This window comes from Lottia gigantea (genome assembly GCF_000327385.1).
Source record: "Lottia gigantea unplaced genomic scaffold LOTGIsca_27, whole genome shotgun sequence".
NCBI classification, from domain to species: domain Eukaryota; kingdom Metazoa; phylum Mollusca; class Gastropoda; family Lottiidae; genus Lottia; species Lottia gigantea.
The window spans coordinates 785,287-800,090 of NW_008708846.1; the positions used below are offsets into that span (position 1 = coordinate 785,287).

General features: G+C 34.3%; 1 protein-coding gene across 1 annotated transcript in view; it reads left to right on the forward strand.

Annotated features, from left to right (window-relative positions):
- Window positions 1-14,804, forward strand: part of LOTGIDRAFT_117914 (hypothetical protein) — a gene marked incomplete at both ends in the record, with an annotated part of 94,819 nt that overhangs the window by 65,193 nt on the left and 14,822 nt on the right. Inside the window, one exon of the mRNA XM_009056239.1 lies at window positions 14,119-14,297. Within this exon, the coding sequence (XP_009054487.1) occupies window positions 14,119-14,297 (179 nt within the window). The remainder of the gene's footprint in view (window positions 1-14,118; window positions 14,298-14,804) is intronic.

Genomic DNA, 14,804 nt, shown 5'->3' on the forward strand with positions numbered 1-14,804 from the left:
GATGGGCTATCATTTTAAGCCAGTTAGGCGTAGGGAGGGGAGAATGCCATTGGAGGAAAGTGTTTTCATATGAAAGGCCTACTAAAACTGCCTTCTCTTATAAAAGATTGATTTTGTTTTACGGCTGTAACAAGACTTTACACAATATTGGGGGATCGCTGACGGTATTTTAAAAACATTTCCCAGTGTTATGTAAATAAATATGGTAATGTCAATACATGAAAATAAGGCATATCACGGCGCAATTCACTGTGGGTATCGAAAAGTGGACAGTAATGTTAATTTTTGTTCCTAGTAAATAGAATAAATTGGATAAACTAATTATGAGATTAGGAGACTAGGCTAAAAAAAACAATAATATATAATAGTCATGCTTTTGAGGACATTATAAACTGTATTAACAAAGAGGAGGTTATGTTACTATCTATTTATTGATAGATGAAACATGTTGGACTTTAGGAATACTAAGTTTTTTCAATAGCAGATTATGTTTTTTGAATGTTTACCCATGTGTTGTGCTATAGAGTATCCACATTATTTGGATCAACTAAAAATGGACCAGTAAAAAACTTTGTGAAATGGTTTGTGTGTCTTCTATTTTATAAAACACATGAAATGGAGGGTGTATATTGATGTAAACACTCTAGAAAGCATAATTATTGACCGATTTTGCCGAAACTTGGTGTGTATGTTCGTAATCACCCAAGGATGAACCCTATTGAAAATCAGAAGAATCGAAAAATATATAGTATGAGTTATTGCCCTTGTTCTAGAAGGCGAAACTTGGTGTGAGTGTATGTAATCACCCAAAGATGAACCCTAAAGAAAATCAGAAAAATCGAAAAATATTACTGCCCGTGTTCTTAAAAACACGTTCAAGTTTAAACCTGTAAACACTCAAGAAGGCCCAATTCTTGACAGATGTTGATGAAACTTGGTAATATGATTCAGTATCGTCTCAAAAAATGTATGTCTGAAGGTTGAATATACTGGTAATTGTTACTGTACATGAAAATATGTCACAACTCTGGCCAAATTGTGATAAAGTTACATCTTCTTTTACTTTTAAAAAAGGAACAGGTTTTACAATTAACTGAATTATCATTTTGGACTTTTAACATGGATGGTTGCAAGGTCAAAGGTCATTGATATAGGATGCACATGCATACTTTGATCTTTGATGTCTGCCATCTACTTCCAGTATTAGAAGCGGTCGAAAACAGTAATTTTCAAACTTGTAAGGTTCATATCTTGTGACCTCGACTTCAAGACCTGAACAAAACTTATAGCCCTTGACTTAATCTACCATATGATGTCTTTATTTTTATATGCCCACATGAAATGGGGGGGCGTATATTGTCGTCACCCATATCCGTCGGTCCGTCGGTCCACAATTGCTCGTAAACACTCTACAAGACACAATTATTGACGGATTTTGACAAAACTTGGTATGAGTGTTCGTAATCACCCAAGGATGAACCCTATTGAAAATCAGAAGAATCGAAAAATATTTAGTATGAGTTATTGTCCTTGTTCTTGAAAATGTGTTCAATTTTTAGAATGTAAACACTCTAGAAGGCACAATTCTTGACGGATTTTGATGAAACTTGGTGTGAGTGTTGGTAATTACCCAAGGATGAAACCTATTGAAAATAAGAAGAATCGAAGAATATTTAGTATGAGTTATTGCCCTTGTTCTTGAAAACGCGTTCAATTTTTAGCTCATAATCATTCTAGAAGGCACAATTATTGAGGGATTTTGATGAAACTTGGTGTGAGTGTTGGTAATCAACCAAGGTTGAACTCTCATTTTGAATAAAAATATTTAGCAGTACAGTAACAATCACCAGTATGAAATATTCAACCTTCAACTAACTCTTTAGGGTGATACTGAATAATATTGAGTATGAGTTATTGCCTTTGGTCTTGAAAACGTGTTCAATTTTTAGCTCTAGAAGGCAAATATTCAATCTGGATATTCAACCTTCAGTCATACTCTTCTTTTGAACTCTTTAGGGCGATACTGAATAATATTGAGTATAAGTTACTGCCCATGTTCTTGTTCAAATTTTACCTCGTGAAAACTGTAAAAGTCTAATATTCAATCTTAAACGCGGTACTGAATAATAAAACCAAGTTTTGTCAAAGTCCGGCAAGAATCATTCCTTTTAGTGTGGAGTGACCCGGAATTGAAGAATGGTATACTCTTGGAGATTTTACTGAATATATTATTATTCATCATCAATAATACAACATACATTAAAACTTCTTAATCTGTTCGTTGCTGTACTTCTGTTAATGGGGCTTACAAGAAAATGGAGGAGGGAAAAATACAAGGGAGCAGTTATTAATAATAAACTTTTAGGGAGAGGCTTATTATAATATAATTACCCGTTAAACAAATATACTAAATTCTATTCAAACCAACCCTCGGGCCCCCACGAAATTGAGAGAACTAATTATCATCAGATGGCAAAATGAGGCAACATTTCTGGACAGACCGTTTAAATTCTCCAGTTTTGATTTTAACCTTAATATTGCGAACAATATCATCTGCTCCAGGATATACTTCTATCACTCTTGCCAAGTCCCACTTTCAACGAGGGGAAGAAGAATCAACTAACAGGACGACATCATTTACAGCTATCTGTCTATTTTTTGTTTTCCATTTGGATCTCCTCATTAAAGTAGGCATATAGTCTCAAATAAATCTGTTCCAAAACTGCTGCACCAATCTTTGAACAAACTCAAATCTTTTCCTAAGATTTCTTGTTTCCTCAAAAGGACCTTGTGGAACATCTATACTGGACCGACCAATAATGAAATGATTTGGTGTAATGGGCTGAAGATCATTCGGATTATCCGGACGATATCCTATGGGACGGCTATTAATAAGACAGCTAATTTCAGCAAAAACAGTAGACATCTCATTCCAGTTGAGTATTTGTTGACAAATTGCAACACGTAAAGATCTTTTCACTTGCTTAATCAAACTTTCGTAAATTCCCCCTTGATGTGGACTCAGTGGCGTAGAAAACTTCCATTTCACTCGATGAAGAACTACATAATCTTCTATCTGCTTTTTGCCTTCTTCAAAAAATCTTCTAATTTCTCTTTCAGCACCAATAAAATTCTTTCCATTATCAAAATTACAGATGGCCAACCATGATAAGCAACAAATCTACGTAAAGCTAACAAAAATGACTGAGTTGACAAATCATTAACAACTTCCAAGAGTATAGCTCTCACTGTGGCGCAAGTAAATATAGCACCCCATGCTTTAATGGTTTTGTTTCTTCCATATTTTAAATTAAAAGGACCGAACAGATCAACACCTGTGACAGAAAATGGTGGAGACATTGGCTGTAATCTCTCCAATGGCAAATCAGCCATTAAAGTTGAATGAGTTGGTTGACGCAATTTACGACAGACAACACAATTCCTAACAATTGCCTTAACAAGATTCCTACCTTTAAGAATCCAAAATTTCTTCCTACTTTCACCTAGTGTTCTTTCTGAACCTACATGACCTAGTTTCCAATGAGTATCTAGCATAATTAACCTAGAAATATGATGACTGCCTGGTAACAGCACAGGATGATTCTGATCATAAGACAATGGAGAATGTCTCAATCTACCACCTACTCTTATATATTATTATCCTTAAAGGGAGCTAAATCTTTATAACCTTCTTCCCAATTTGGTAAACTTGTAATTTGTACTGTAGATATCCAATAATTTTCAGCATCATCCAATTCTTGTGGCTGTAAACAACCTCTTCTGACTTGGACCTTAAATTATAAATAAACCTTAAACAATAGGCTGTAACTCTCAACAACTTATTAAAATTCGAAAACTTGATGAATCAATAACAGGTTGAACTTCAGTAACACTAGACACTTGCTTGACCTTCTTCTTCTCAGTATCATCTGTAATAGGTTCTATCTCTTCATGCGGCCATTCTTCTTTAGGGAGATGAAGAAAACTTGGACCATTTATCCATCGACTTTTCATTTTACTGACAGAAATACCTCTACTTAAATCATCAGCGACATTCTATAGGAACATAATGAAAACATGACGAATCCTACAAAGACTGTATCTCAGACACTCTAACACCTACAAATGCCTTAAGAGTAACTGACTCAGAACGAATCCAATTTAAATCTATCTTAGAATCAGACCAAATATAAACTTTCCCTGGTTTTAATTTAAATTCTTATATAATAGTAGTTCCAATTCGTGCACCAATTAACATAGCCATCAGCTCCAATCTTGGTATGGTGCTTTGACGGAGAGGCGCAACCAAACAATATATGCTGCTGCACCATAAGCTGTGATACTGGCATCAGTAAAAATATGTAATTCTGCTAAACCTTTCACATTCTGTGGCTTTAAACATCTTGGGAATTTTATAGTCTTCAAATTCTCTATTTCTCTAAAATAAGACTTCCATAAATTAACCATGGGCTCTGGAAGAGTATCATCCCAATCATACTGTTTAGATCTCCAAATAGCTTGCATAGATACTCTCATTTTAATGGTAACAGCTGATACTAGACCAAGAGGATCGTAAAGCATTGACATCTTTGACAGGACATTCCTCTTTGTGAATGTATCAAGATGAAGACCTTTGACTTCAAAATAAATTGTGTCTGTATAAGGATTCCAACCTATACCTAATGTTTTGACACCTTCTTCTCCATCAAGCTTTATTCCCATTTCAGGTAGTTGTTGATGACTTGGAACTTCAACATCACTATTAAATTCTCTCTCAGAATAACCACTGGTATGCTTTTGATGCACTAACTTCGATGATGAATACCATTCCTTGATTTTAAAACTTCCTGAGGCTAATATCTCATCTAACTCCTTTATTCTGTTTGAGGCTTCTTCTGGTGATGAGCAAGAATGGATCAAATCATCCATATATCTGTCCCTTTCTAAGACTTGTGCTGCTAAAGGATATTCTTCTTTATAAATATCTGCCAAATGTAACATAACGTAACTGGCCATATCTGGTGAAGACTTATCTCCAAATGTAACTCTGACAAGGCGATAAATAACTGGTTCTTCGTTAACCTCTAAATTACGCCATAAAAACCTGTGAACATGGGTATCAGCTTCGGGCAAACTAATCTGCAAAAACATCTTTGAGATATCTTATCAAAACACCTAACAAATTTCCTATTAAACAAGGTCCTTTATATAAGAAATTATTTAACGAAACTCCTCCATAAGAACTTGCTGGATCAAATACTACTCGAAGTGGTGTACTTGGTTTGTCGGCTCTATAAACTCCATGATGTGGAAGATAATATACTGGTTTAATATCTGAACATAGCTCTTCTTCTGACAATCTAATTGCCCAACCATTGGCTTCATAATCAGAAATAACTTCGTTATACATTTTAGCTCTTACAGGATTTCTCTGTAAACTTCTTTCCAAGGAAATCAAACGCTTTTCTGCTAAATTGTAGTTGTTTGGTAAAAGGTCTGGATTTTTCTTCCAAGGCAAAGCTATAACATATCTACCATTTTCTTTATGACAGGAAGACTGTAACAAATCTAATCCTCTCTGATCTGCAGGTGAGATTATCTTCAATGGACAAGAACAGCTGGGAGCCTGAACACCTATTGTCTCAAACTCATAAAACTTATCCAAACTTACTTTATCAACAAAACTTACAGAACTTACTGAAGATTCCTTAAATTTATCAGATCCCATCACATACCATCCTAACAATGACCTTTTAGCTATTGGTTCAAAGGGTGATCCTGTGCGACATTCTAAATCCACAAATAAATGACTGTACTGAACCCCTAAAATCAGATCAACTGGGCCAGCTTTATGAGGAAACTCTTTATCTGACAAATGACTAAAACCTCTTAACCAAGACCTATCAAGTGGTTCTACACTAACAATTGTCTCTTCAATCTCATGAGCCTCAATCTGGTAATCTGCACCTCCATTCAAATTAGAAATCCAGAAATCTAATCTACGACTGCTCGAAACTTGAAATCTATCACCTCCAACAACTGAAAGATTTAAAGGCTGAACTGGACCTTTCAAACCTAAAGCCTTAGCAAATGTTTTCCTATTAATGGAAGTACCCTGTCTATAATTACCATGACAAGACCTAAACATAACTCTAACAACAGGTAGGATGCTTCTTCTGTCCAGAACAGTCTTCACAGGAACGGTACTGCTAGCAGGTATTGGATCAGTGTGTAGTAAATAATGATGTTTCTTCGTACAAGAATCTTTACCACAGGAAACCTTTGTACGACATTCAGCGGTACGATGACCTTTGACTAGACAACTAAACCAAAGCTTATTATCACTAACAAGTTTAAATCTATCTTGAATTGAACTATCAAGAAATGTAGGACATTCTGAAACTCTATGACCAGCAAGACAAATAAAACATTTTAAACTTCTCTTCTCTGGTTGAGCTGAATGAACTCCTTTAGGCTTATTCCTCTGGAAATTACCACTGGAACTATTATCATATTTCTTACTATAACTCTTCTCCATTTCACCAAAATCTGGATCAAAGGCAATGGTAACCTGTTTACGAAGAAAGCGACTAACATGCATTATGGAAGGAACTTCACCTTTACTCCGTATATCTGGAACTGTATTTTTCCATTTATCCATCAAACGATCTGGAAGACGTTCTACTATCTTTATCAAATTCACCTTAGCGTTAATGTCTGAAAAATACTGGATCTTTTCTAAAACAGCAATACAATTAATTACATCAATGGACAAATCTCTCAATCCCTGTCTATCTGAGTTAGAAATCTTTCCCCCTTTGGTTATTTTCTGGATATGGGCTCGTGCAACAGCACTTGACTGACCAAACTGCTCTTTTAAAGTTTTACAGGCTGTAGCATACATGGAACCAGATGATCCTAGTCCAGAAATAGACCTTTCAGCTTCTCCTGTTAAATGCATCTTAAGCTGTATTCTCTGTATCAATAACAGCTCGATTCTGTTGTACCACAGACCTGTCTGAAGAAAGCTGACTCTGTTCACCAATCTGTAAACTCTTTATATAGTCTTAAACTTCTTCCTCAATACCATACAAATCATTTGTAAGTCTGTCTCCCATTGGTCTAAACGTCCTGTATGAGAATCATCACAATAATCCTACAATTCACTATGATATTGACAAACTATAGCATAATCTTTACGAATTTCATCTAATTCTCTATGAAGCCTTCTACAATTTGTCTCATCTTTGCGTATGGCTGTGCGAACTCTAGTTATGGACCTAGTTATCTTGCCTCTTAGCAATTTTCTCTTAGAATTCAGTTGTTCTAGAACTGACTGACCTGTTGCATTAGTGCTACCTGATGCCTCATTAGAATTCTCAATTTCTATATCTTGACTACCTCCCCCCACTACAGAAGTAACTTTACCCTTATCTGACATGATAAACAATCAATTACAAATTGAACAATATAAAAATACAATAATATCTATTATAGTTATTGTAGAGTGTCTATAACTTCAACTCAGAATCCACCATGTAGTACTTATTAGCTGGACTGGAAACTTCGGAATACACTTGTGTTCTGACTTGGTTATCTTCCAAACTAATACTAAACTTGTACTGGTAGTTGATTCAAATATCAAAACACATCTTCAGAAAACAATGGAGTGACCAAGAATTGAAGAATGGTATACTCTTGGAGATTTTACTGAATATATTATTAATCATCATCAATAATTCAACATACAGTTGTGCATAACTCAAAACTCATCAAGTTATAGAAATTCTGGAAATATACAAAACAAATATCTTAGTCTTAGTATGAATTAGCACAACATAATGAATGACTTGACATTTTGACTAATTAAATAATCCTAGGCCTAATCTAAGCAAATCTGAAACTAGTTGCATTTCTCTTATATTAACTGTTTGCACACTGACAAGACAGGATTAATCTTATAATATGGATATCATTAGTGAATATGATATACAAAAAAAAGAATGTTCTAGCACGTGCTCGTATAAAACTTGCAATTCAATGACACCAAATAACAGGTTCAAATAATGCAATAAACACAATGTCACACTACAATTATCATAATACAGTTTCAATAATATACCTGAAGAGTGGATCTCCTTAGCATTCATTACAAAAATAACTTTTAACTACATTAAAACTTCTTAATCTGTTTGTTGCTGTACTTCTGTTAATGGGGCTTACAAGAAAATGGAGGAGGGAAAAATACAAGGGAGCAGTTATTAATAATAAACTTTTAGGGAGAGGCTTATTGTAATGTAATTACCCGTTAAACAAATATACTAAATTCTATTCAAACCATAGTGTTTAAGAGCTAAAATAACGAGGTCAATAACTCCTATGAAACACATAGGGTTCATCCATGGGTTATGATAATCAATTTCACCAAATTTCGTCAAAATCTGTCAAGAATTGATCCTTCTAGAATATTTACTAATATACGCACGATGGCAACTTTGATTTTGAATAAAAATATTTAGCAGTACAACTGAAGGTTGAATATTTCATACTGGTGATTGTTACAATCACCAGTATGAAATATTCAACCTTCAGTTGAACACTTCTTTTGAACTCTTTACGGTGATACTGAATAATATTGAGTATGAGTTATTGCCTTTGGTCTTGAAAACGTGTTCACAAGCTAAAAATTGAACACATTTTCAAGAACAGGGGCAGTAACTCCTACTAAATGTTTTTTGATTTTTTCTGATTTTCAATAAGCTTCACACCAAGTTTCATCATTATTCGTCAAGAATTGTGCTTTCTAGAATGATTACAAGCTAAAAATTGAAAGAGTTTCCAAGAACAAGGACAATAACTCATACTAAATATTTTTCGATTCTTCTGATTTTCTTTAGGGTTCATCCTTGGGTGATTACGAACATACACACCAAGTTTCGGCAAAATCGGTCAATAATTATGCCTTCTAGAGTGTTTACATCAATATACGCCCCCCATTTCATGTGTCTTATTAAATAGAAGACACACAAACCATTTCACAAAGTTATTTACAGGTTCATTTAAAGATGATCCAAATAATGTGGATACTCTATAGCACAACACATGGGTAAACATTCAAAAAACATAATCTGCTATTGAAAAAACTTAGTATTCCTAAAGTCCAACATGTTTCATCTATCAATAAATAGATAGTAACATAACCTCCTCTTTGTTAATACAGTTTATAATGTCCTCAAAAGCATGACTATTATATATTATTGTTTTTTTTAGCCTAGTCTCCTAATCTCATAATTAGTTTATCCAATTTATTCTATTTACTTGACAAAAATTAACATTACTATCCACTTTTCGATACCCACGGTGAATTGCGCCGTGATATGCCTTATTTTCATTTATTGACATTACCATATTTATTTACATAACACTGGGAAATGTTTTTAAAATACCGTCAGCGATCCCCCAATATTGTGTAAAGTCTTGTTACAGCCGTAAAACAAAATCAATCTTTTATAAGAGAAGGCAGTTTTAGTAGGCCTTTCATATGAAAACACTTTCCTCCAATGGCATTCTCCCCTCCCTGAGGACGCCTAACTGGCTTAAAATGATAGCCCATCACACCCTCAAACATTTCGTATCTGTCTTCTTCCTCTTCTGAATGAGAAGAATCATTTTTTGCTTGAAGAATTGTACAGATTGTCTTCCTGAAATACTTGTCATGTTTGTTGTTACTTGTCAGTGTTGTGTTCCCAGAGGCCACCGCTCCAAGTCCACAATATACGTCGTGCATACATTAGAACGAGCTCCGGGTTTTCCGTACATATCATTGATTTTCCATCAAAATATCGCTTTTTCACCCCCAGGAATTTTTTTGCATCAAAAAGGATAGTGTTATTAAATTCAATCATTAAATATCTATCAAATACAAAAGTACACCATATTGAGACTTTCCGTACTCTATAAGCAACATTATACTAGTTTAAATGGTTATGGGGAAAATTGGTCTGAGGGATTTAACTATTTATAACATAGATATTGTAAATTACAATTTGTAATATAAATTAAAGCATCTTGGAATTTAACTGAAATGTGACCTCATAGGCAAATATTGATAATGACTAAAATAGGCTTGTTGTCAGTTGTCTGGATTTAACATCAGAGGTAAATGATAATTAGAAATGAAAACATGTTTGAAGGGTCATTTTGTATCATTGCTTGATAAGGAATCATTGTCGAAACGTCGCAAGTTTTTTTTTATTAAAGTAAATTGTTATCCATAATATCCTCAGCTATCTATAGATATACTGATATTGGATGAAAAAAAAAAACATCAACTTCCGGATTTATAGCCCACCGAAATCTGACATTTTTGCTACTAGGACAACTATATCACATTCTGTAATAAACAGTCCTAACATCAATATGGTTTACATTATTAGAATGTATTCTCATAAAATCTTAAACTTGTCAAAATGATTGACAGGGTGTTTAGCGTGTTATACAACATTGAAAACAAAACTGTGGGTTTAAACTTTCACATCTTGGTGTCAAATCAGTGAGCAAGAAGACAAATTAATCTCATTACGTAATATTTTAACCTTTAAAAATTTATTTATTTTTTTTGCAAAATTGTTGCATACAAATTTCAATTTCTTGTTCACAAATGGTAGACTGTTTTCAATGTCATAACTTATTTCTTTAATTTTCCCTTGTAGACCAGAGGGAGAAGGGGGGTATTGTCAGGCGAGAGGGGGCAAAATCTGAATCTGGGAAGTAAAGTGCCTGGTCAGGGGGCGTTTTTGAGTTTTTCAAGGTCAAAGGTCACGAAAAAAAAACATTAAAAATTGAGAATTTAACTACAAAATGATATTTTGATATCATCTAGAAATTGGCGAAAGCCCATTAGTGTGAATTGGCACTATCTATAAGTCTCAATTCTTTGAGGCAATCCAGGTCAAAATAGTTTAAAATGGAATGACGGATCTCATTGACCATGTCATAAGCAATATCAATTAGTTGTTAAAACTCTTATCGAAATTAATCATTTACTAGTACATGTACATGCATGAAACAAATGTAACTAACAATTTGAAAATCTCTGAATCACAGTAGGCCTAATTCGTCTAAAACGCCGTTGGCGAAGTGTTCAATCAATAATCCTTCAGGCTCACCGTCAATCACGTCGTCGAACAGTTTTATGATTGGCTGATCAGACAGCCGCCAATAAATTAGCACGCTGTATATGCAGTACTAAGGACGTCAGATACGGGGGGAGAAAACATAGGTCGACTATCTTTCTCTATCTGAGATTTCAGGGTATTTGCTTTACTGTGTACAGTGTTTGATCGTAATTTTTCTGAAGTTCTGTCTGGCAACTACTCAATGCTGTTTGTCGATATTCGTTGATTTTTTTCAACGAATCCTCGGCTATATTCTTCACTGTTTTCAATTCTTCTAACTTACGTTTCAGACTGTCTTTATGATCTTTGTAATTTTCTAAAATGACGTCTTTAGAGTCTTTGATTTTAAGAAAAGGATGGTTTTGGTGTTGACCAAGAAGGCATGTCGAACACAAAATAGTGTTACAGTCTTCTCAGAAACATTTCAGCTCCTCCTTAGGAGGTTTGGAGCAGAATCTGTATCTCCTGTTCTGTTTGCTGAACTCGTTGATGGAAACTTCCTCACCCCGCCATCATGAATTTTGCCGATTTTTTGTTACACATTTGATGGCGCCAAATTGGAACTAGCCAGGTCTTCCAGACATCTCTACAAAATGTATGATGACAATCCAATAATTTAGGTTCCTGGAATGGTCCAAGACATACAGCACATTCAAACTCTTCTACATTCCCATCCATTTTGATTTTGAATGCTGAACAATTCAATAATCTTTATGGTACGTTATTATATAATCGAATCTCTTATGTCATGTTTTTATCAACCCGAAAACTGAACAACGTAAGAAATATAATCCGAATCCGAATCCACCATAGTTTCCCTTGACAACTAAAAAACACCCTGTTTGTAGTTTAAAGTTTAAAGATCTCCTATGGTAATAGCAATATAAAGTGTCTCCAGCATTTCTAGATTTATACCTCCAGTTTTGGTTAAAGGGACAGATGTGCCATTTTAGAGGGTTGATTTTAGTCTTGGAAATATGTAAATAGTCTATTTCCTTCAAAAATACCTTGTGAGTCTTACTCACTTTATCTATATATGTCTTTTCTATATATCACAGAGTATAATCTTAAAATGACGAGTCATCATTTTGGCATTCAAACGCAGAATTGAATTGGACACAGATGGAATTGAAGGCGCATCTGTCCCTTTAATGAAGTAAAATTTGTAGAATTTCAAAATATTCAAGAGGTAGACTAATAAATCATGCCAATGATGTTAGTTTCTTAAAATTATAAAAACCATGCCTTGTATTTCTAGATTTAGTGGATCATTCTCCTGAAAATGTTTTGAAACTTTGAATTTGTTGTCATCAATTTTGATTAAAGCTGATCAAAAGATAAATAATAAGGCTGTAATTGAACCCAACTATTTTGTATTTGAACATGTAATTATTTGATCATGTAAGACTAGAATCGTATTAGCTAAATAGATGGTGTTTAATGAAAGCATATTGTTATTTTAATTTATAGTAATGTTCACAATGTCAAGCTATTACAAACTTCATCTTCACAATATCAAGCTATTACAAACTACATCTTCACAATGTCAAGCTATTACAAACTACATCTTCACAATGTCAACCAATTACAAACTTCATCTTCACAATATCAAGCTATTACTAACTACATCTTCACCATGTCAAGCTATTACAAACTACATCTTCACAATGTCAAGCTATTACAAACTACATCTTCACAATGTCAAGCTATTACAAACTACATCTTCACAATGTCAAGCTATTACAAACTACATCTTCACAATGTCAAGCTATTACAAACTACATCTTCATAGTGTCAAGCTATTACAAACTTCATCTTCACAATGTCATGACCTATTTTGACCTTTCGTGACCTTTGACCTGGATTACCTTAAAGAATTGGGACTTATAGATAGTGCCGATTCACACTAATGGGCTTTTGTCAATTTCTAGTTGATATCAATGAATTTTGTTCACATTTTGTAGTTAAATTCTCAATTTTTAACGTTTTTTGCATTATTTGACCTTCCGTGACCTTTGACCTTGAATAACTCAAAAACGCCCCTGACCCGGCACTTTACCTCCCAGATTCGGATTCCTGAGGAAAAATGCCTCTAGAAAAGTTAAGTCAGATTTTGCTTCTCTCAGGTGACAATTCTCCCTCTGGTCTATTGGGGAAATCTATGCCAATATGAACTTGGTGTCACTTAAACAGACCTAGCACACATAATAATTAAGCATTGAAACATAGCCATGATATCATTTTGGGGGATTTTTAAGGCCATTACAAATTAATAAGGCCACTTAAACTTACCCATAAAATAGACGTTAAGCCAAACCATATTCGTATTTATAATAAATATAATATATATATAACTCTTCACTGCAATTTCTTATGCTTGGGGCAGTCCATTGATTTTATTGCCCAATCCACCAGTTGTGATCGAGTTTGTTTCAGCTAGTTGAAAACCCACAACTAGTTGCAAAAGTCAGTCACAATCTACTGGGGTGACTGACTTCGAGGTCTATTACTGTACTGCCAAATATTTCTATTCAAAATCAAAGCTGCCAGTGGGCGTTGCTTTTATGTTCACATGGAAATGTGGATGTATATAATCCGCCTCCAACCGTCCATCAATTCACATTTCTTGTAGGCACATTAGGGCTGAAGTTTTCATCTGATCTTGATAAAACTTACTATGTATGTATATATTGATGAGATCTGGTCAAGTTTGTATTTGGTTATAACCAGATCAATGGTTCTAAAAATGTTGAGTAAAAGGGTGTTTGTTGCCCACTTAATATGTATTCATAGAAGCACAAAGGTAAGTCTTGTTCTGCATGTTTGTGTTGTAATGTGATATTTGCGGTACTTGTAATCCTCTTCCTGAAACTTCAAGTTTGATTTTTTAATTTTCTTAAGCATTTATAACATTTATAATTGATTATTTCTTGTTTTCCAGGATCATTTGTCTTATCTTCATTTTGTTGGCCGTGTTATTGGAATGGCAATATTTCATGGGCATTATTTAGATGGTGGTTTTACTATGCCTTTTTATAAACAGTTGTTAAGTAAACCAACAACACTAGACGATTTAGAGAGTGTTGATCCTGATTTACATAGAAGTTTGAATTGGATTTTGTGAGTACACAGTATATATATTTATTGAAAATATTTAATTATTGTATATTTGTATACATCAGGACAAAGGAAAAAGAACTTTACTTTAGGAAACCCTTTATCTGGTGTGTATGGCCTGACCAGCTTCTTCAAGTTGAACTCTTCAGGTCAACTAAGCAAGAGTGAATTCTTGACCTAGTTATACTTAAACAATGCAGAGGCATTTTGAATCAAATGTGAAGGCTCCCGGGTCAAATAGGGAAGCGATTAAAAAGAAATGCAAAGGCGGAATAGCTTGCCTTAATGCCAGTACCAGCCTCTTTGGTTGGTCCAGCATGGTGTGATACAGAGTTGGGAAGGTAGCAACTTGAGGTAGAGGGACACTGGTGTGTGTCAATTGTAGGGTTGTGAATTGTTGATTTACTGGTAGTCTTGCAGGCAGGAGAAGCATACAATGGAAGGAAAGTAGTATAAGTACTTACAGATTTACTGCAACTACTCCATTTGCAGTAAATCTGTACTTACACT